The sequence below is a fragment of the Hippoglossus stenolepis genome, chromosome 4, assembly GCF_022539355.2.
Source record: "Hippoglossus stenolepis isolate QCI-W04-F060 chromosome 4, HSTE1.2, whole genome shotgun sequence".
NCBI classification, from domain to species: domain Eukaryota; kingdom Metazoa; phylum Chordata; class Actinopteri; order Pleuronectiformes; family Pleuronectidae; genus Hippoglossus; species Hippoglossus stenolepis.
In genome coordinates this window covers 15,364,007-15,387,493 of record NC_061486.1, presented here as the reverse complement: position 1 = coordinate 15,387,493, position 23,487 = coordinate 15,364,007, and the positions used below count along the sequence as shown (strand labels likewise).

The 23,487-nt window shown below is 40.1% G+C and overlaps 1 protein-coding gene across 15 annotated transcripts; it reads right to left on the bottom strand.

Annotated features, from left to right (window-relative positions):
* Window positions 1-19: 19 nt before the first annotated feature.
* agfg1a (ArfGAP with FG repeats 1a) lies at window positions 20-23,487 on the bottom strand. 15 transcript variants are annotated; one of them, XM_035154946.2, is made up of 15 exons: window positions 23,076-23,487; window positions 14,733-14,826; window positions 12,423-12,538; window positions 11,221-11,386; window positions 9,816-9,978; window positions 7,987-8,103; window positions 6,638-6,709; window positions 5,106-5,321; window positions 4,296-4,470; window positions 3,644-3,723; window positions 3,066-3,173; window positions 2,665-2,709; window positions 1,449-1,601; window positions 1,155-1,252; window positions 20-926 (listed from the first exon to the last, which is right to left on the bottom strand). In XM_035154946.2, exons 1-15 carry the CDS (start codon window positions 23,240-23,242, stop codon window positions 867-869), a joined length of 1,830 nt encoding a protein of 609 aa, XP_035010837.1. In that variant the 5' UTR covers window positions 23,243-23,487; the 3' UTR covers window positions 20-866. The 15 variants fall into 15 exon arrangements, with proteins under 15 accessions (XP_035010837.1, XP_035010836.1, XP_035010835.1 ...); XM_035154945.2 differs by having other exon boundaries at window positions 1,449-1,598; window positions 7,987-8,106; window positions 23,076-23,486; XM_035154944.1 differs by having other exon boundaries at window positions 7,987-8,106; window positions 23,076-23,485.

Below are 23,487 nucleotides of genomic sequence, written 5' to 3'. Positions count from 1 at the left end.
CTGACTGCAACACCGGGAATATAGATCTTTTCTTTATACAAAACAAATATACAAGATTTCCGTACATCCATATAAATGAATGGTTTGGTCATTTCTTCTTACTTAAAATTCATTTTAATATATATATACTGTATATATTTACATATTAACTTAAAATCCGCTCATACCCAACGTAAGTGGTTTTCAGTTCATTACTCACACGTGGATGTGGTTCACAACAGTATTATGACCTGGGTCAGCAGGGCAGGAGATGGCAGAGAAATAAGTCTCCTACTCATCCGTGATGCAACATTCACTCTTTCTTCCCCCCTTATCTCAACAACAGAATATGCATTCTTTTTTTCATAAGTGAGAACAGTTTACCTTAAAAGGATCCTGTGCGAATAGACAGGCTCTTTACAAATGACGGTAACCGGCAGTACCCATCAGCTTTTCCAAGCAACAGCTCTGTCTTCACAAATCTTGTGTTAGATACAAATACTGATATGCAAAAAGAGCTAATTTCTTAAAAGAAAACAATATGTACAGAAATGCAGCATAACCAATGGAATATATTGAATGCAATAACTTAGTTTTTCAGCCAGTTTGATTATACATTGTGGCTCAGTGGAGGCCAGGCCAGTTCACAGGTTAAATAGAGACGAGGGGATCAACCTCTCCCTCTGCACACACCATCACTTTGTGTTGTAGCCGTAGACGGTGGCGGCACGACCGTCTGTCGTTTCATTCCATCAGGGACAAACTGCGATAGAAAATACAAATCCTTACAAACATTGTGTTTTTAAAGCTACTTGTGAAACAAAACAGTGCAATAGGTGCAAGCGCGCCAGTTGTTGACCCTGTAGTGCAGCTGATTGAATGGATCGCTATAAGAAGGGATTTGTAGAGGAGCCTCCTGTTGGATACTGTGCAGGTGGAGCCGCGCCCTGGAAGGAAACAGGGACATACAAACAAACCGTCAGAGGAAAAGGGTTGAGGAGGGTCAGAATAAATCCAGTATCCATTAATGAAACGTGACAAGCAAAAACTTTTGGAACTGAAACTGTGGCAATGTAGTCAGTGGTATAAAAGAGGAATAGGTTGAGGACTTTATCTCTATCAAACATTAATTTTAATCTCATACAGGATATCATGCCCTGAAGCTCCTTACTAACCAGGAAAGGGTTGCTTGAGACCATAGGTCCAGCCATAGCCTGACCGAAAGGAGTCCCAACAGGCTTGGCCTGGCCAAAGGCTGGATGATATCCTCCACCTGAAAGACACGTACATCGTCATTTAGAACGTATAATAAAACACACAACCCGAAAATCAATTACTGTACATCACCAACAATACAAGTAGGACTACTTTTAAAAGACATTTAAGTGCAACAACTACTAAGTCAGATGCAGTTTACTTACTGATGCTGATAAGTCTAAATTATATGTTCTCCACTGAGGCATACACACCGTTGGGTTGTTGGGGATATGCAGGAGGCTGAGGGAAGGGAGCCTGCCCAGGAAATTGTTGCTGGAAAGTTCCACTAAAGCTGGTGGGAAGGTTGAAGCCTGCATTATTCCCAAATCCAGAAGGCATACTCATGGAGCCTGTGCCGAATGCTGCTGTAACACAGCAAGAAATCAAGTGAATGATGATGACAAAAGACTCTACAACATAAAAAGTGGTGTAGAAGTTTTTGAAACACACAATATAGCCCACACACAATATAGCCCACACACACACACACTTGAAATATGTTAGATTATACAGGAGCTGGCACATATCAGCAGTAAAAGAAACTTATTTAAATACTGAGAGGCTACTGATATCTGCAGTTTGTTAGAAAGCAATATACTGTAGTATTGTTGTAAACTTAAATGAGTGAGATGATGAACTGGGGATTACAGAGCAGTCATCAATGTAGAAAAAACAAAACAAAAACTACAGCAAAAAATTAGGGAGCAGAAATATACAAATTTTCAGTGGGTTGGTCCACTGCACATGTGACTCTGTCATGCATAGTACGATTCCATCATAAAAACATAAAATAATATTTTCTTACAGTTTAAACACATGCAACTTCTTAATTTGGTTGTCTGCAGAGCTATAAAGTCCGACATGAAGCTGCCACACGTGTAGTGTAGCACCGGTGGCTGACATCCTACCGAATAATTAAATAAATGTATGTACATTTGAAAGCAAAGTTAGTTTCAATAATCTCCAAAAAGGGAGACAAGACTTTTTTTGCCAACTGCTAAGAGGAAAATGTTGAGGAAGCCATAATCACTGAGATGTAAGATGAGCAATCAATACTTCTATTTACTTTTTAAGAAAGCAGAGCATAGTGCTCAAAACCAAAGGTGAATTCATGTCCTTCTGTACACTTCTTAGAGTATTATTTTAAATCCTTCAAGGGGAGTAACATATTGTATTGTGTATTAATATTTTGCTTAGTGAGTAGAGTCTGATTTAATAAACTGTTTTGTTCAACAGACTAAGGCCTACAAGGTGCTAAGAGGATTTCCTCATACTTTGTATTTTAAACTCAGGCTCAACATAACCCATTCTCTTCTATGGTATCATGACACTAGGCTTACCTCTCCCAACATTTTCCTGGAAAAAAGAAAGGCACTTCCAGAGTGATGTGAAGGAGAGCAAAGTGACAGAGAGCACAGGGGAACCTACCAAAGGTGGGGGGGTAACCCTGCCCATGAAGAACCCTCATCAAGCCTGTCCAGCATGGCAAGAGCAATCAAAAACAATGGAATCTTAATTTCTACACTTGACTACTTCTTTTATCCTTCTTGTGCACAGCAGTTCGTCAGAGCTTTTCTGAAATATCCAGATTTAATAATTTTCCTCTTTTACTTGTATTTGACACTGATGTCTCAGGAATATTCAGCATCATAGAAACCCAGTTGCCAGTTTTGGTGTGAAAGGAAATCAAACAAATAACACAAATATTGTATCATAATGTACCATACTTGCAGTGTCTTTTAAAATTAAATAATATTAATCTGCACTCTTGAACTAACTTATTTGATCGGGTGTTCACATGGCTGACACATTCACACAAGCATACACACCTGCTGCTGCCGCCACATGAGCCACTCTGCCGTTGCTCTGGAACGGGTTGGTGGGAGGTCCCGCAGGGGCCACTCCAGCAGCTACGAACGGATTAGTTGAAGGATGTGCTGGAGAGAGGCATTGAGTCACCAAACATGAGTACAGAATATGAAACAGATCAGTTAACACCATGAGCTCTGTATAGTAAAGCCAAAAACACTGAATCAGAAAGGGTGCCATGTCTTAAATCCAAAGCAGTGAGATGATAAAATGCCCAGAAACAGCTGTAATGACGTGTGAGGTAGATTGACTATAAAACAAAACAATAATTCCCGAAAGAGGAAGTAAAGCCTATCGATGTCTGACATGATGAGAACTTTCTGCCACATTCTCTGATCACATCTGCAAACTAGTCTTGATATCTCAACCAGGATGGTCCAAAGGTTTAAAAGCTGTAAATTGCAAAACACCTAAAGCCAAATCAAGCTGGAATTACCTATGACTCACTGTAACTCACCATTTAGAAGTTCTGCATCATTACTGATTTCCGTTAGGGAGCAAAATAAGAAAACAGAAAAGAGCCTGAAGGTTCACTCACCGCCGAAACCATGAGCCATGCCAGGCAGGGCCTGCTGTGCTTGTGCTGTTGACACCCCAGTCTCTGAGCCAAACACACTCCTGCAGTGAAACAACATCAACACATGGAGTCATCAGAGAAGCCAGCAAGAAGAGAAGATCATAGAACCTCCATAATGCTATATGACAGATAATGTTGCACTGTACGTCTGCATGGCATGGTGCTTTGGTTAGAAGTAACTTTGCCAGAAAATACAGCTGTGACTGTATGTGTCAGGGATGTTGTGATTTTTATCATGTCTGACTAAAGTGTTTTTTCACAGAAGGTGGTGTTTTCTGGATGTTTTCTAGTGTTAGGAGTTGCCATCCTGTCTGTGACATTGGGGAAAGATGAACCTTGATAGTCTCCACTCTCACACAGATAATGATGATCCTGCATGCAAAATAAAAGATGCACAAATTCCCTGACATTATGTAAACTGTATTTCAGCCCATTGGTTCACGTCTATCAGCTATTATAAGCTTATGTTAAAAAAAAATTTGGTCTCAAAGAGATACTGCACGCCTAAATAAACTAAACTGTTTGAATAAGAAGCATCAACTTTTAATTCATCAATTAATTACTGGAATTATTTGCTGAGGTGTGTGTGTGTGTGTGTGTGTGTGTATCTCACCCATGTGCAGTGGTGGTGTTGTAAACACTGGTGGTAGGGACTGGGGAACCAAAGACAGTATCAAGCTCAGCGAGAGCAGCATAGCGATCCCCCCCTGTTGGCACCGCTGGCTGCTTCTGAGGAAAACCCCCCACTCCAGCTGCTGTGGTTGAGCTTGCCACTATCGGGATACCCCCTGCAAACCAAGCAAACAAATAGCAGAGATTGGTTCAGTCTATGACAGCTTAACTAATCCAGGAAGAAAATTCCAATTTTAAAAACACACAAACAAAAAAGGTCCAGGGATAGCTGCCATTTTCAACCTATTAAAAAAACAATGGGGAATAAATGTTCAATCATTAGAAAATTAGCATTTTGTAGACCAGAAACAAAATAAACTAGTAGCAGCCCAGAACAATTCACAGATGCTTGAGAGCCAGTGGCATAAAAAATGTCCAATGAAACCAATTCATGAGTCATTCCTAGAACAAGAAGCTAGTTCCACGTGTGCATGTGCTTTGATACAAGCTGGTTGCATAACACTGAGGCCATGAGATACATTTAGAAAAAAACTAAATGGTTTGGCCATCCCAGAATACAACCAAGCCTTGGCCAAGCCAGACATTAGGCGACACAGAATAAGATTTTTGCTAGAAAATGTAAATCAGCCCTGTTTGATAAGAGACTTCGCCTGTAGAAGAAGACTGAGAGGGATTTAAATCGATATACACTTGATTACATACTGTTTTTAGTTGTGTCAACTTCCTTTATTAGTCAACTTCTACCGCTACAAATGAGATCTATGAAACAGGCTAGGCAGGAGAAGTTTACCTTGCTCTGTTATGGCAGAGCTAAACACGTTATCCAGGTCAGCCAGGACTGCGTATCTATCAGCAGGGATGCTAGTACTCTGTACAGCAGCTTTGCCAGCTCCTGTTGAGTTACTCTGGGAAGAGGAACTGAAGGCTCCAAAGTCAGCACTACACGAATTGTGGAAGTTGTCAAATTTAGCAAAATTGGCATTTGCTAGTCCCCCTGAAGCACTACCTGTATGAAAGAGAGAGATTCAAGAGTCATAAGGGGGACCTTGATTGGTGGTTTTGAGTGACAGCATTAACATGGTGGAAAAGGACAGAGGAAGCTGCATGGAGGGTTAAGTTGGGGCGAGTCCGACTCGGGCTGAGATACTTTCATCATCTATTGGATAGATAGCGACAAACTTCTAAATGACTTATTCCACGCTGTGCTATGCTGGCTCTCCATGAGCCTATGAACCTGAGAAATGTATGAAATTATTATTTATATGTGCAAGAGTCAGTTGATGTACAGAGCAGCACCGGCTCAGTTACACCTCAGTTCAGCGCCATACTGTGGATCAAGGCAGTCACAGACAAAACCAAACAAAATGTATTAAATAAGACCCGAACAACAACTTGATAAACAATTAAATTGTTAGTCTGTCACCCTGTAAGATTAACTGAACTCTGTAATGAGTAGACATTACTTTCAACCAGACCCAAGATTGTTGGCAAACAAAAATATCACACATTAATCAAAAGGTGTAAAGAAATCCCCAGCCTATTCAAGAAATACTGAGAGCTTTTCCACTGTAGTTTCAATTTGTTTCACATATATACTTATGTTCAACAATCATGTGAAATCAGGGACTAATAATAATAATAATATTAATGTACCTCATTAATATTAATTGTTTAAGAGACCATTAAAAGACTTTGGATACAGAGTCAACACAGATTGGTCTATGTGATCGTAAAGCAGAGATAAAGGGGAAAATAGGTAGGTTTTAGTAAGAAAATTAAAACGGCCAGTTCAATCTGAACCAGTGGTTCATTCCATGCAATATTTGCTGTGTAGCAACATTTAGCTCAGGATAAAACAAACCTGTTCAGAGAAAGTATGTTCTAGTGATAAAAACTTTAAGAACAAGGATAGTTAAAAACAGTGGAAAATCCTACGCGTGAATAGATATTTATTTAAGAGGCAAATAAAGAAGTTTTTACCATTAGCAGCCTGAGAAAATCAGGTACACCTGCTGTTGACTGTTGTTTCCTCATGTTACCAACTCCTAATGATGGTTTTAGTAAAGTCACAACCTTGAAATTAACATCTATGCATCTGTGCTTTTTTGAAGTAACTGATCTTTTTCACAACGTATGGCAGCAACCATCAGAGCTTATTACTCCTGTTATTAACCAGCGAGATTGTCAACTGTGATGCAGACACAAAAAGACTAACTGACTGCTGCGACACACATTACATCTAGAGAAGAGCATCAGAAGACACATTCGAGGTGGTGGGAAGAGGGGAAGCTGCTAGGGGAACAAGCCCAGAGAGAGACTTACTGTGTGCACCCTGGAGAGGCAGAGCAGTGGCAAACTCACCCATACTGCGGCTGGATGAGAGCACAGTGAATGCTGGCAGCCGAAAATCAAAGAGGGGAGGGTGGGATGGAGAAATGGGGCAATGAGCAACGTTAGACAGGGCGGAGAAACAAAGAAAAGACATCAGACAAACCATAGGAGGAAGAAAAAAATTAAAGCATGAAAGCCAAAGCAAATCCAGTGGTGCAGAAGCAAAGGATGAAAACGCACATGAGACAGAATGAACAGCTGAGGCCAGATAATTAGTCAGTGTCTGTGAGAAGGGGATTATCCGACCAAAGCCACAATAGAGAGGGGAGATTTATCTATCAGGCAGTGAGCATGCTGAAGAGATCACTGTGGAGATCCACAATGAGAAGGCTACCTATATAGACCTCCAGCAGAGGGCACAGTAGTACACAGCATTTTCCAGAGACTAGTAGGTGGAGGCTTAGGTGTTTGATATGAGTCACTGTTTTTGTGTGAGAATATAGAAGGCAAAGTCCATCCCTCCATTACAGATAGTGCTTATTATTTGAGGGTCATGGGGTGGGTGGGTGGGTAGACAAACTACCTCTCACAATGGTCTTTGGACTGTAGGACGAAGCAAAGAGAGAGTACCAAGAAAAAAGCCACACCTCCACTTATAAAGGCCCCGGGTAAACTGGGGTTCGGCTATGAGAGGTCAGCACCAAACACTGCACCACTGGGCCACCCATGAGAAGGAAAGGTGCTCCGTTAAGGGCAGGAAGGAACTGTTACTGGTGAGGAAATACTCATGATGTGTGTAGTATAACAGCATGATGATAAGTACAACATTACTCCTATGAGCATGGATGTTTCAAGGATGAGTTTGTTGTTGATTATTCAAAAGTGGGTAACTTGTGTCAACCTATCAGAGACAAATTAGACTTTTAAAGTAGGTCGAAAGAGAGATATGATACGATAAGAGGAACTCTAAAGCACATTGTTATGCTCTACGCCTCAGGCACATGCAATGTAAACATATTGTCATTTGTTCCGTTTCCGTCAAAGGCTCTTTCTTTACCGTAAGAAAATCTATGAAGTAAAGTTGCACCGCTGGTTGTAAAACTGGTGCAGACAGGTCTTTTATATTATACATTGAAAGAATGGATATTGAATGTGTGTAAAGCAGAGAAAATACCTACAGCAGTTAAAACACACAAAACATCGATGACTTGACAAAAAACTTTACTGACAATGTGCTGTATTGACAGAGGATGTAAATGTTCTCAATGCCTGTGCATACAAATGTAATATATATGCAAGATGGATTTGGATGTGTGTGCTTGTCCAGTGAGGAGAACTACCTGTATTTGAGGGTTGGAATGGGGCTTGGGGTGCGGAGGGGAAACCACCTGATGTCGCAGAAGTGCTCCCAAATGCATCAAAATTTGCAAAGTCGGCATTTGCGTTGGCATTTTGTGCTGCTGGAGGTGGTGTCAGGATGAGGTTCAGACAAGAGCAACAAAAGACAATGAGAGGATAACAATGGATGAGACAACAATAGAATGAATACATAAAAATGACAGGCAAATGCATGGATGACAGATTGCTAAAGCAAATACGATGGATTAGGTGCTTAATGTGAGATGTAATCATGGAGTGGTTTAACATAACAATAATATGCGCAACAGCTTTAAACACAGGCAGGATGGGCCGACATTCATCCTCTCCCATGAGATACTGTATGGACTCCTTGTTGAGCACACGCAATATACACAAATCATTCATCTGTGCTAATGTTTGCGATGTGGAGATGTGTGCATGCCACTTAGGTTGCTACATTAAGTTGATGGCTCTTTGAGGGGGTAATGACATTTTTCTCCATGGCAAGAAAACACTAACAGCCCAATGTTAAAGACATTAGTAACCATGGAGATGTGTCTGTCCATAGCACCTCTGATGCGCTTCCTTATACCATGGCCACTAAAGATTCTAGAGTCTGAGTGGCTGGAAGTATGGATAAACTTTCAGTAACCAGATGGTATGCGAGGGCACCAATGACAGAGGAGTTTATTTGCGATTCTAAATTGATGCGCCAATATGTAACTGTACGTAGAGACCGCCACAGCTAAGCTTCAGTTTGAGGTATTAGTGGAACAACCAACAAGCACCAATGAAGGGAAATAGGCTTCCCATTGACAACCATTTTAATGTAATTTCAAATGTGTATCATATTTGCATACAAATTAAAGAGAAAAGAAGACTTAACAGTGAAGTTGGTATTCCAACTTACAAGCTCCATTTCTCACAGGTGGAAGTGAGGGAATGAGAGAGAGACCATGAGGGTGCAGTGAGTGGGTGTGTTAGTGACAGTGAAAGGGAAAAGACAGAGCGCTCGTTATCTCCACAGACAGATTCAATAATGTCATGTAGCAGATCGCATCACTGCTCTCTGCTCTTGAGATTGATAGCAATCAATTCAATTTATCTTTCCCACTTTGCCAGGTCTGTAAAACTCTTGGCTGAGTCTGATAAACCCATTCATACCACACTAAAGGTTGCCTAAAAAAGTTCTGGGGGACTATTTGGTTTTTAAAATGCTGAAATGAGATTACAGTTAACTGGTTAAATATGTAAATTGATGATGGATATTTTTAGTTTGATCACATTTAGCATTTTGTTTACAAGTGGCCTTTGTATAAGCAGGAGAATATCTAACAAATATGTACATTCCACTGCTGTAATGAATTACAGTGGGGGGATGCTCCTGCGTAATCCATTACAATTCTGGAATGTTCAACTTGTCAGGTATTATCCTTTACACATACGGAGATGTTTTGCTGTTTTGTGGGTACGACGTTCAACAGATACAGCCACAATCTATAAGAGCTGTTGAATATAATACAGCATCATTTAGGATGTGACCGTCTCTTTAAGCACCTGAGACATTTTAAATGGCTGCAACAGTAATGGTCGAAGTGTAGCAGTCACATTATCTGCTAATGTTCTCCAAATGCCTACGGACAAATAAACGTTTTATTATGATTCAGATAAAATTGATTGATTTTACGGGATCGCCCTTTCGGTTTTGGTCCTTGTAGACTTTCCTGTTTCAATGCTTCACTGCCTTTCGATTGACATATAATGACTCTTTTGTTTTGTTGTACAGTGAAGCAGTTGGTCTGTTCCTTACTTGTGTGGCTGTTGAAATGTGCAAAGTTGGCAAAACTGGAGCTGGCGCCTGCGTTCATGTTAGGCGGGGCAGCGAAGATGTCTCCACCCAAGTCACTGAGGAGGTCAAACTTCTTGTCATGGAACTGCTGCTGATGGATTTGTCCACGGCTCACCACTGGAGACTGGTGGAGACAAGAGACAGGTTAGAGAAAGTGCAGGTATGTGTTGGTGAGAATGTTAATGAACAGCGTTTACCTGAAAACTAAACAAGACAAGACAGAGGCCTTTTGAAAAGGAGACTAACAGGTAATATGTATCTGGCGGTCTATAGTAAGCATTTATAAGAAAAGCTGCAATCTATCACTGGTTTGGAAATTGGTTTGTAAAGAATTCCACTGCGTGATTCATACCTAAATGTGCATTAACTGACAGTATTATAAAAATATTCTAGATTGAATGACTGATATAAACCCTTACTAGGGATGTCACAAAACCCAATGTCAACTTGATACCAAACGTCTGAAAATGTGACGGTACTTTTATTTTCCCCTCGACAGTACCATGGATAAAGATGTGATACTTCCAGGATTGGTGAGGAGAGCATAATAAAACTGCAAGTGCTGTAGTCTGACATTAAAATGTAAATGGAAGAAGAGGAGGAAGGAAGAGAGAGAGAGAGAAGAGCTGACAGAGTAATAATAACAACATGAGGAATGATGCGTTGTGCTCATGGGTTTAGCAGGCTACCATCATTCTTTTTCAGTTTGTCAAAATATAACACAAATATAATAAATATTTTCACACTATTGATCTGTCACCATGTGTAAATTACTATTTACACAATGATTATATAGAATGGTACATGTGTGCAGTATCAAATATGATGGAGGGTCAATTGTACCAATACAGAATACACAATTCCTGGAATCTCAGCTTCGTTCTTGTTAGAAGTATCAAAGACAAGGGATTTATTTATTCAGCAGACAAGTCAGTCACTGTGCACTTTCTGAGTGTGAGACAGTCATTTAGCCGTCTGCTGAGTTCACTACCCAAAGAGGTAACATCTAAACTACCAACCAACATTGGTGTGATGCCAAAACACAAAGTGGAACAGAATTTTTGTAATAGCATTTAAGCTATAAATGGAAATTTATTGCTGAGATAGAGCGTGTAATATATCTTGCAAATTATATATTGCTGATGTTTTAGTTTTCTTCTACAGCTCGCATAAGATGTTCAACAAGCGAATTCTAATTTAGTACCTTTAAATATTGTTAAAGTAATATGTTGAACCCTAGTAGCCCTTGCAGGATGAGCAAAAATGTCTGGGGGATAATTACAGATTCAGCGTGTGTGCATGTGTGTGTGTGTGCACAAGATAAATCTCACCTGATTTGTGTGTGTGTGCACAACATAAATCTCACCTGATTTGGTGGGGTGTTCTTGTTGAGGTGTAGGGAGGGGGCCGACTCCCCAAGCAGGGATTTGAGTGGTCTAACCTCTGGAGTGCTGCTGGTGCTGCTGTTTGACGAGCCAGAGATGGAAGCATGGACTGATGCCACTACTTTGGCTTGTTCAGCAGATACGTACCTGGAAAACAGTTATCATGGCATCAAACCTTATAAGAAATACACCATCAAAATAGAAAAAAATATATGATTAATATACAGAAAAGAATAATTGATTTCAATTCTCCTAAAATATACTTTGGGTTAATGAGATAATATTTAAGATAAACTGACATAATCAAGGGTTTTCAAAATAATGGCACATAATTTGCATTTGAATAACAATCACTATGCAAATCCAAACAGGAATGTTTATTTGAGAGCAAATGCGATTCATATCCTGAGGAGGAACCATGAGTCCTTTAAACTAACAGTTATCACATGGTACAGAAAAATGACTGGTGTGTCTATTTGTGTGTTTTTGTGTTAGAGAAGAGAGGCCTTTGTGAGTGAGAATGCCTGTCTGCAGTAAATGGAGACATGTTGAGACATGCACTGCTCATTGCTCTCATTTTAGACAGAACTAAGAGGCAAACCACTAAGATGAAAAAGCACTACTACCTAAACTAATAGGTGGATTAAACTAATGATTAACTATATGGTACATAGCCTGAACGATTACCTGAATACCCAGAAAAAGAACATCTTCTGCGATACGTCTCAGTCTTTTGTGGAAACAGTGAAACTGCATAAACCAACAGTCTAACTAAATCAATATTTACTGTTAATGACCAACTATAACTTGACAGGCACTTGTCGGTTCAGTCTTTCATTACCTCTATTTCTTTAAAATAACTGCTCTCGTTAGCTATGTTACTCAACAGTTATTCTGCACCACTTGGAACTATGCTAAACCTCATCTGAATAAAAATTAAAACTATAACTTCATGGAGCAACTACATCTTGTACATACACCAGCTCGACTGTGTTGACCTACATTGTGTGCATTTAAAGAAGGGTATCTGGTTGCTTGCTTGAGGGAAACTGCTATGCGCTGCTTGAGAGACATTCCAAGGCTCGGAGAAGACAAACAAAGAAAACCTACATGTCTCCACAGTGCACATTGTTGGGGGATTCTTTGTGTCTTTTCATTGCCAGCTTGTAAAACAGACACTTACCATCGCTTCTTCTCGTATTTGTCTTGAAGGAACTCCTTGACTTTCTGTGGTTCTCTGAAGTCTGGTACTGAGGAGATTCTGTCATCAAAAATGCCGAGCCAGATCTGTTTACATACCTGGAACACACAGAGCAACAGAACATGTGACTTTAGGTACAGCATTTTTGTAGCACACACAGCTCCTTACTCACTTCTAGTATTTATCTTTATCTTATCCTGATCTCCCTTAGTATGTTATTATTTTATCATTTTCACTTTCTTAAATTGCCTTTATTCTGCAAAGCACGTTGTGTCACATGCTTGGTACGAAAAGTTTTATACAAATAAAATGTGAATGATTGATTGATTGATATAGTGTTTTGCCATATTTTAATGGTGCCTGACTTTCTTGTTACACTGGCTCAGTGTAAAAAAAAATCTGTCTCACCTTGGCCGTAGGTTTTGGATAGCATTCCTAAAGTATTTGCCTAATCCAGTAAAGAGAGCTTTACATGTTTCATGCATGTGTGCACTCAGTATAGGCTGCTGCTTTGTAGATGAAGTGATTGTGCTGCAAGAGCCAGCATGGCTCTTTTATTGTTCATATGCTTCTGCTGCTGATTATTCTCAGATGGCTTTGGTTCACATTAACATACTCACAGGCTACTTTCAAGATCACTGTTACTAGATGTTATGCTCACTAGAATCTAGAATTGAGTGCTCTCAGTCGAGAGAAAACAGTAGTATTTGTTATGGAAGTTTTCTGGAAGCCGGTGAAAGGAGAACTCGGGCAGCAGCTGATGTCTTATGCAGAAGATTTGAATGTAGACTTGATGCACCAAGGAGACCAGAAGGTGAAACAGTATACAAACGCTAACAGAGTAACATGAGCAATTGTCACCACCAATTCTGAAGATGTCTCCCAAAGCATCCCCATATGTCTCCCTCTACTTGCATCAAGCTTTTCAATTGCACATCCATGAATGGCTAGAATTGCTGTCACTCTCTATGTTACATGTAGGTATTCACATCCTATTGGATAGTTAAGGCTAAAGTATGCATTCCTAAATCACATTGTGTCCTTACGTCTTGCCACTGGTGAAATATGCAAAAGAGTGGAAGTTGGTGCCTCTCTGTCTGGCGCATCTGGGTTAGATATGAAAGTCCCTAAGCGTAGACACTACAATTTACTGTTGGTTGGCCCTTTATCTATAACCTGACCTTGGGTGCTGTTTGGAGAGAGAAGGGAGTATGTTAGGAATTAGACAAGCACTATTCTCAAAAATTCCTCAACAGTCAAGCAACCTTGAGGATGTATGCATCAGCTCCAACCTTGAGTTTCCTGCATGTCTGCCTGCACTGCCACTTTGCTACAGCTTTTAATAGACTGTGCTTCCCAGGTGGCATTGCTCTATTTCATACCCCCTTTACCAGAAATGGCTTTTGAATGATGATGCACTTCTGTGCAACAAATACATGCTGTTACTCTGTGTGGTTTTGATGGATAAGTGAGAGCTATATAATTTAAAAGGCAGGGAGGTACTTTTCAAGACAAGTTTCAATACAGTTCATGAAATACCTGTGTCAAGGTGTAATTGGGTCACTGCACCCGCAGACTCACAACTCCACTGAATCTCCACATTCAATAGACACAGAAATATGTAATCATCCCAGTGATGTCCTCTATCTGGCCACAAAACTAAATGGGCTTTCAGGGCTGATTTGTTTTTCACCAACTCTTGAGAGCTGGGTCTTGTTCAGCGTTCTTCACTAGCCGTGCTTTTGTGTTTTGTGTTGGGCGGTGCAATTAATAAAACAGCCTTGAAATAAATGCTTTTACACGAGAAACTGAACCCAAATTTCCCCTGATGGCTGTGCCGACAGCGTATGGGTGATGTGTGTTACAAAAGATGCTGCACATAAATGCACTAGATTAGATTAGATTTTATTGTCAGAATCTCTTCTCAAATTTGTCTTGCATCCCAAGACGTCCATATAATTACACAAGAGAACAAAAAAGATTTCTACAAACCTTACACACAAACGGATAACATTGCATCGGACATTTAAAAACAACTGGCTGTACGGATGTGCGCGTGTGTGTGTGTGTGTGTGTGTGTGTGTGAGAATGGCAAAACTGTACAGTTAAGCGCACTGTACTGTAAAACTGTATGTCCAGATTTAAAGGAAGTAGGAGTTTCATATAGTTAAAATAGCAAATGTAAATGTATGATAAAACATTGACGATAAAACGGAAGTCAGAAGTTGACAAACAGCCTGTAAAGAACACCTGCCAAAGCAGAAGGAAAGTGACAGGGCAGAAAGTTGTTACCTCATTCCCATGTTTCTGTAGGAACTCGATTTCCTGTTGCGTGAAGGTTGTCATAGAGATGGACTTGACTCTGTGGGGTGGATTCAGTCCTCGTCTGTAGGTGAAGACATGAAAACAGGGGTCAATTTAATCTGAAGACACTGTACATAAAACCTCATCTGGACATAGACAAGATGCCCCCTCTCAGGATGGGGCCATTTAATTAGCAACAATCTGACTTGCTGGGGAGAGGGAGACAGCAGTGCAGATGGAAATAACAAATAGCAAATAATAACACTATTAGACAAATAGTGACAGAGAGAAATGTTGGTGAAAAAATTGAGCAGAACAAAGGAATTGGGTGAAACTTTCTCCTAACTGCCAATGACAGAACTGAAGTTGTCAGCGCAGTAAAAGACTGAGCGATCTCCCTTAATATAGAAACTTCCATTATGGAGTAACACCCATTAGCTCACACAAGCTCTGCTCATTTTCCTGAGCAGGTCACAGCTCAAATTAAAAATACCTCCCAACTGTAGTAGTTGAAAAGAGCCATCATTAGGCTGTTATATTAAGCTCCAGGCCTGAGTATTTTTCCTGGACCCACCAGCAAAGTGAAAACTAATGTTGTCCTGGCTTCAAGGTCGCCACCTATTTTGTCTGCTAGGGTGACCAATCAGCATTTAGAATGCAAGCACACTGCTTTTACAGCTACCAGAGTGTAACGGCTGAGCACAGCAGCCATGAGAATGATGAAAAGACAACTTATTGCCATACAGTTTAAAACAAGAATCATATTTGGAATTCTGGATGTTTACTATATTAACCCTGATTTCGTTTGGTCAATGCCGGTATGTTTCTCTGACAGTGGCATGCGACAGTTACAGTGATATCAAACTCTACGCTGCTGGAAACTTTCAACAAGAAGGGGTCATGGCGAGGAGGAAGAAACAGTCCACTTTGTACCAGAAACCAGATTTGTTGTACACATGTGAAATGCTTCCTGCTATAAGTATGTTGAAGCATTTTACAGCAGTTCCTTGGATTTACATAAAATTATGTTATATTTGGTTTTACTACTTATGTTATCGAAGATTCTGATTTTTGAACGAGATTATGTAAAAAACGTCATATACATGGCACCAATCAAAAGTTACATTTTTCATTATTAAACAAGCACTTTCATGTTTTAATGAAGAAAGCCTATATCTGGAGATGATTCTTTCATCCACATACAAAGAAGGTGGTCAAACGCTTGCTTAGCTTGGATTAAATCACTACATAAAATGTATTACATTTAAGTGGACCACTAAAAGTAACACTAGTGCACAGCAGCTAGATAATAGAGTCCAACAGTAGCCTTAGGGTAAAAGGCTACTGGTCTCTACGTGTAAATTGTTCACACAGCACACCAGCCACTTCCACAAGTAAATTTTCAACCTGTGGAAAAACACTATAGGGCTGTAAAATGGTAATTTGAAGTAGGCAGCCGCCATCCCAACTGAGCAGCACATCAGTGACTGAGAGTAGGCTGGCATAGCAGTATTGTTCTTTGAATAAGGAAACCATTAATGAAATGGAAAGCTGTATAAATATTCTCTCATCCAATATAGATGACAGACAGACTTGTACAATAGTGGATGTGCGAACGTCTGCACAGAGCCTGGTGTACACCCTCCAAAGCAACATTTACATCATATGGACCCTCACATACTATCAGGAAATGTTCATGAGAATCTGACCAACAAGCAGAAAGGATATCTAAATGAACTGAATTCATTCTTATTTTTATCCACAGTATTGAAGTGTACCGAGGAGCATTTGAGGATCACTCACAGTCCAATGAAACATTCCACCTGTTTACATGTAAGGTTAAAAGAAAGTAGATGATAAATCTCTAACATAGGCCTTATAAACCTCAAATTGTTCTTGAATTCCAACATGTTAATCACATGATAACACAAGTCTATCATTCAGCTCTAATTGGCTGAGAAATAATTACTCGTACTAACATCTTAATATAACAGCAACTGCTCCAATATTTACTCCTGCCATATAAACAAGGGTTGAACTTATTTTCATTTCAAATGAGCTGCTGTATGTGTAAATGATTGCAGACTAGGTGTTATTGAGACATTCTTAATAACTTTTCTCTTATCCTCCCTGTTCTTTTATGGAACAAGGAGGATACAGCTGGAAATCAAGAAATCCACTGTTTCTCCAAACGTTTCTCTTTTAGAAAACTTTTTTCTAAACTATTCAACTTTTTTGCCAAGATGTCTGAGCAGCAGCTGCTCTTTCCCTACTCTTAAATGCCTGTTTTTCTCACACAACCTGTTATGTCTCACTTGCATTTTCCTGAGGCTTGAGTGGGCTTACAGGTTAAAGAACTTTGGTCCTGAATTTGTTAAAAGGTAACACATTTCCTCAAAAATTAAATGTGTTCTGATTAGGATTTTTGGGGCCACAAACTGAACGCTGGAAGCAGTCTAAGTCGATACCAACTACCAATCTTATTTTCATAAATACTTCACTGATCCCCGAAAGGTAACTGGTCCACAGTACAGTTGCTCCATTGTGTTATCTGAATGGCTATTCTGAACTCGGCCTTTACAGAGACCACCAATGAAACTATTTAAAACATAAATCGGCTGATATCAATCAGTGGCCTAGCGCTGACTTAAAATGTTACTCGTCTACAAACAGACAGAACACAGAACTTACAAAGATTAATTTAATGGGAATACTAATTGGGGTTAGGTACTTACTCTGCCTAGCATAACTTATCATTTGGGGATATGTAACCTTATTAGATTCTACAGTATTTGGTGGACAAATTATTTAAACACAAATAAAGTAAATGCTGTATTAACATAGATTAAGTTGAATTTATAAACTAATATTTGCTTACAGCTGATACCATTCAATATTTAGTTGCTCGTTTTTGTAAGGGGGTCATACAGTTCTCCGGGGAATTAGATCGACAGTGTCACAATTACAAACACAATGTTATACACATAGGAGGAGCCTAAAGTGAAATACTAGCCAACACTGCTAAATTATTCACTGCTGTCACCCTTACACAAACTTGTTCTTCTCTCCACCCATTCTTTACACATCCGCTAATCAGCCAACTGTACAAACTCTACTTTTAATAATTAGCTCGGACAGGAGCATAGATACCTGGATGTTAACATCCAGGTATCTATGTCAATTAACACCCAAAGATCATGTGTCTACTTAAAATACTGTCCATACGTCTCCACCTTAATATGGAGTAGCTCCATGGGATCTACTGGGGCTATTTCTGGGGTAATGTCTTTATGATGATGTGGCCACGGTTATGTCATGGTGGTGTCAATTTGAGAGGACAGATGAGGGCAAAGAAATGACACAAACCAAAAAGAAACCCTCTTAATGAAACTCGTTTCAACATTTGAAGGATCTGACATGGAAATTAAAGTGGCTTCATTGCCAAATCAATGTAGACAAAAAAATAGCAGTTTAAGTTACTATTAATTAACGCAAAACACAAACATCTACCGAAAATCAGAAGACAGAATGTGTGAGTAAGTCTGAGTGTATTTGTGCTTTAATGTGTTGTTCAGTGCCCTGAGGAAGGCAGATCAGATCCTAGTCTCATAAAGATGAAACTAGGTCAGACATGGTGAAAGTCCCATGGCCCCTAAGGCCTAAAATATGATGGTAGTATCTCTAACCAGTTGTCCAATTACTGTAGACAGATACTGTAGTTTACTGTACTGTGCATCAAATACACAATGTCTTCCTGTCTTGTTTAGTTCAAAGTCTTTCTCAATTTATCCAGAAACTGGATATATTCTGGGTCTTTTTATATCCAGTGACTGTGACACACAATATAACTGTCCGGCCATTCCCATGCTCTGGATTCCAGTCTGGTAATGAGCCTAGCAACACAATGTTATTGCCCTACAGACCCACACTTATTTCTGCTGGACAAAGTAGATATACAGTGTAATAGTATTCGGCAATAGTCAGGGTGAGTGTTATACTACAACAGATTAAATTGTTAGATTATTGCATTTGTACAAATTCTAATAACAGTGAGAAATACGATCACGAGAGCTCAAAACGATCAAAACAGTTTCACTCTCTGTCTCTTTCTTTCTTTCTAGCAGACTTATATCAGCCCTCAAGCAGGGGAAATTGTGTGTGTGTGTGTGGTTATTAAAGGTGTCAGCTTGAGGTCAGTGTTTTTCTGTAAGTCAGAGGTTACAAACAGAAAGGCGATGCCGACACCCAGGAGCCGGGGTGTGATATTTTTTTTCAATAGTCTATTTTATGATCAACTTTTAAATGTTCCGTATTTATCTTTTTTGGAGGTTTGTTGACAAGTGATTGAACGCAAGAGATTAGCAATTTAATCAAACCATTGTTTAACTTAGCTAAGTCAACTTTTATATCCTTTCTACTAGATAGAATAGTGCATCAAAGAACATAATCACATATTGCACAATAAAATAATTATGACCTACTCACTAGTTTATATCAGACCAGCTAAGCTCCAGGGCGAGAGAAACTGGCAATGACAAACCTCAAAAGAAAAGAGAGGCTACATACCAGGCTTCACTTTGCTGCTCTTAGTTACTTCAAAAAAGATCTTTTACACCTTCTCTATTCATAATTTTTCATGGTTCACTATCTAATCAGCATTTACACCTAGTGACAGCATCCGTAATTTGCCACCCATAAAATGTTAAACTGATGACACCTTTTTAAGACGTCAAATGTCAAAGACAAAGTTCAAGTCATGTCTGCTAACTTGCCATTGATTATTATTGTTGTGAACATTTGGTGTCAGTCATGATCTCTGCCATGGCCTTCAACCTCTGTTGCAGCCCTGCTTACTCAGGAGCAGATAGGCCAAGTGGGGTTACTTCCTGCCATGGGCAGTTCTCCAGAAAAACAGACATTGTAAGTGGTATACCTCCTGGGAAGGTCTCCACCTTCATAAGGAATGTGTTTACATAGCAGATTCCAACTCCACCCTTTCAACAACCATATAGGGTGAGAAGTGTGTTCTGAGAATAAGTGATTGTGCCCCTGCTTATCACCCCCAAACAATGTTACTGCACCAAATGCAAATTCTATAAATAAAAGAAAATACTTGTAAGATTCAAAAGACATTGTTTGAATCACTAACAAAATATTTCATGACAAATGAAATGTTTACAAGGATGGATATCAGTGTTAAGGGGTTTTGCATTGCTTTCTTTGGATATTAAAAAATAAATCAACACTGCCTTGTTCCTAAAACAGTCGGAACTATTCATCATGTCTGAGCATGAATCTCTACCTGTGCTCTCTCACAGTGCCGTCATCTATGCGTCTCGAGAATCGAAAGGAAAGTGAGCGGCAGACAATGAACTCTCTGCCACTTCCTGTTGCACATATTAAAACCAAAAAATCACATGCTGCTGATGTAGCAGCACAGCAAGGACATACCACTTCCTGAGCCTACAAACTAAGGCTTCCTGCATACATCTCACAGACACCAATCCTGTCAAACCCACACTCCTCTGCTCGGAAGATTGTTTTACTAACACCCCCCTCCCCTAAACATGTTTTGTCTAAATAAAAAAAGGGTGTGAGATCTACAGAAGACGAGAACACAGGAGGAATCGTGATCTTGAGCTATAAAAGAAGTCAATTAACTCACATTACAGACTTCAACACCCCAGGGTGAGCAGATGGGAAATTCACAGTGGACCCCCTACAGACCCAATGGTGAAGTGAAATGGAGGCCAAGCTCTGCCCATCAGCAAGCACACAACTAATCTCATTCTTTTCAGCTCTATAGTAAAAAAAACCTTCAAATATGACAGAGCTACAACTGTTTGCACAGATTAAGGTCTCAAGCCCAAGTCAAACAAGGTCTGGAAGTTAGGTAAAGTCTGAGGGACAGGGGGTTTTCAAATGTGTCAAAGCAGACATTGTTCCTGTGTCGACTAATAAAACTAAAGTCATCTATAGGGAATTGCTGACTGAAAAAAAAAAATACTTTCCTTTTCCTGTGCAAAATCATTAGAATTATAATTTCTCAAACAGAGAATGGCAGGGTGATTTCCATAAAGCATTAAGAGGCTCCAGTGCAGGCTACTGGCAGGATGACCAGGACAGGATGGGCAGATGAGCAGCTTATCATGTTACCTGCTAATAGCCAACCACCACTTGAATGTTTTCGATTACAAAGGCGTGTGATAAGCAAAGATATTTTGATATGTTTACACAAACAAGATAAACTATTTTTTTTGTATTCTATGTTATTTTTAAAACACCACACCTATGATGCCATGTCTGTAACTGTGATCTAGGAATGAAAGCATATGCATTAAATGCCTTCTCGAGACTGATGAACAAACAGGTGAGACATTATGTCAAAGCAGTTAGAAGAGAAAGCAGAATAATTCCAAAATGTCTTTAGGGGGAAAGTAGTTATGAAATATGGATAATATAACACAAACATTTCCACCATGTCAGTCTGTCATGGAATATTTTTTTGATGCAAATAATTGTCATTATTGTATTACAACAGGCTGGAAATCTCTCTACATCTGAGCTAAACTCACATATATCAACAGTGACCCTTTTTAAAGTGCCACATTTGACAGCTGAATTGAGGTGGAATACTTATTAAGAACAAACGGAATGCTTCACTAATCCCAAATCCCAAGCTACAGATGCTTGGTTACACAACTGCAGAGCAAAGATTTAAGTCAGGCAAACCCGATCTAAAGTCAAACCCCCAGCTACACTGGAAACATCAATGCAGTGGGTAGGTTTTGGGTATGAGTCGCTGTTTGAGGTAAACTACTGATATGAGAGAATCTGTAAAGAAAAGAGAGAAAGTAATTGTGGTATTTTTTTTTAAGTGCAACACTTACAGTAGATGACTGGACTAAATGCAACTGATGATGGCATGAAAACAGACAATGCATTTATCAGTCCAATCACAAAATGATGCGACTTTCACAAGCCTAAGTACCACCATGTAACATTTTGCAAAACAGATTGTTATTGAAACCAAATAGATTTCTTAAGGTTCTATTACATATAATAACTTCTATATTAAACGGAATATAATATTAAAACACAACCAGGGGCAGATCCAGGGGCAGGGCCGGTTTGAAATTTTATTTGGTCAATTAACTGCATATATATATATAAGTCACTTACTAACTTTTTTAACTACATTATTTGCTTGAACAAGGAACAATTTGTCAAATATATTCAATGATGTGTGGCTTTGCTCGAAGTTATAAAGCTAAACAGGGAACATGGAATTACTTCAGTAATTGTGCATGGATGTTGGACATATAATAGGGCTGGGCAATATCAAGAATTAGAACACAGCAAATCCAAAAATAATTAGTATTTATTGTTAAGAAAATAAAATTGGAAAGATGTGCTACTTAACTAAGTAATAGAAAGAAAAAGATGTAGTAGTGATCTTATTTTTCAAATGACATCAGCTTTATGTGTTGGCTGATGGATCTGATCAATTCCAGAAAAGGTCTGAGGAAGACTGAACAAATTGAAGCCCTGTCTCATTAAATGAGAGAATAAATGATTTATTGGGAGTAGGGCTGGGCGCTTAAACAATATCAATAGTTATTGCAGTATAATTTCCATCAAAAGCCATATAACTAAGGGACAACATAAATTGATTCATTGTGCATGCAGGCCCAGTGAAGACGTATTTCACATCATGGATCTACATCAGATTAGTCAAATGTTTTGCAGTTTATAAAGTGTTTGTCATTCTCTGTTCACGACAGTTTAAAACCACAATCTTCAGTCAGGAGCAAAAAGATCCACCTTGAAACGTTGTCATTCATCATGATAATAATCCATTTCGACTGGTATGGTACTTTATATATCTGAATACATTTGGCCATTTTGTCAGCCAGCCCTATTAACCAGAACCAGCTGTCAGACAACCAGGTTACTACTTGTTACTTGCAAACGTTGCCAGAAACTCGTGGTGCACTTGGCTCCTGGCAGATCCACAGACCTGGCTGTCATGAGTCAGATAAGTTCCCTGGTTAGCATTAGAAGCTGGAGTCAGCTAGCACCCCGGCTGCTTTGCTAGCATGCTGTGGCCAGAGCTCTGGCACTGGAGCGCACCCCGCCCAACACCGGAGCCCCAGCGAGACAATGTCACGGCGGCTCCGCTCCCACTGACACTGGGAACCACCGTCTCTACGTTTAGCTAGCGCTGCTCGGGCTAACTGGTTCACATCGTCACCCTGCGTGGCCGCTGCATCGTTTAAAAACCGTGTGCGCCACGACTGAGCTAAGGTCACCCGGCGACTTAATACTCACAGGATGCCGGAGCAGGAGGTGCACACGAAGGAGCCCACGGTCATGTTGGCGTAGGTCGGGCCGCGCTGGTCGCAGTCGAAGCACTTTCTGTTGGGGGGCAAACTCGTCATCTCTCGCAGCATCTTCAGGTGTTTCTCCTCCTGTTTTCTCTTCGCGCTCGCCGCCATGGTGAGGACTCTACACACAGCACGGTTGAGTAAAAGCCGCGGGGAGACAGCGGGGGAGCTCCGACTACAACAAAGGGCTGTGCTTGCTGCCGGTGGCCGGGTTGGGCTGCTGCAGACGGGGGGACCGGGGGTCGCGCAGGTCGCTCCGTGGTCGCGGCGGCCTCGAGTCTCCTCGAACAAGGAGGCGTTGGTATCAACGGCCGCTAACGGAACTAGAGAGTTACCGCCCCCTACTTCCGCCTTCG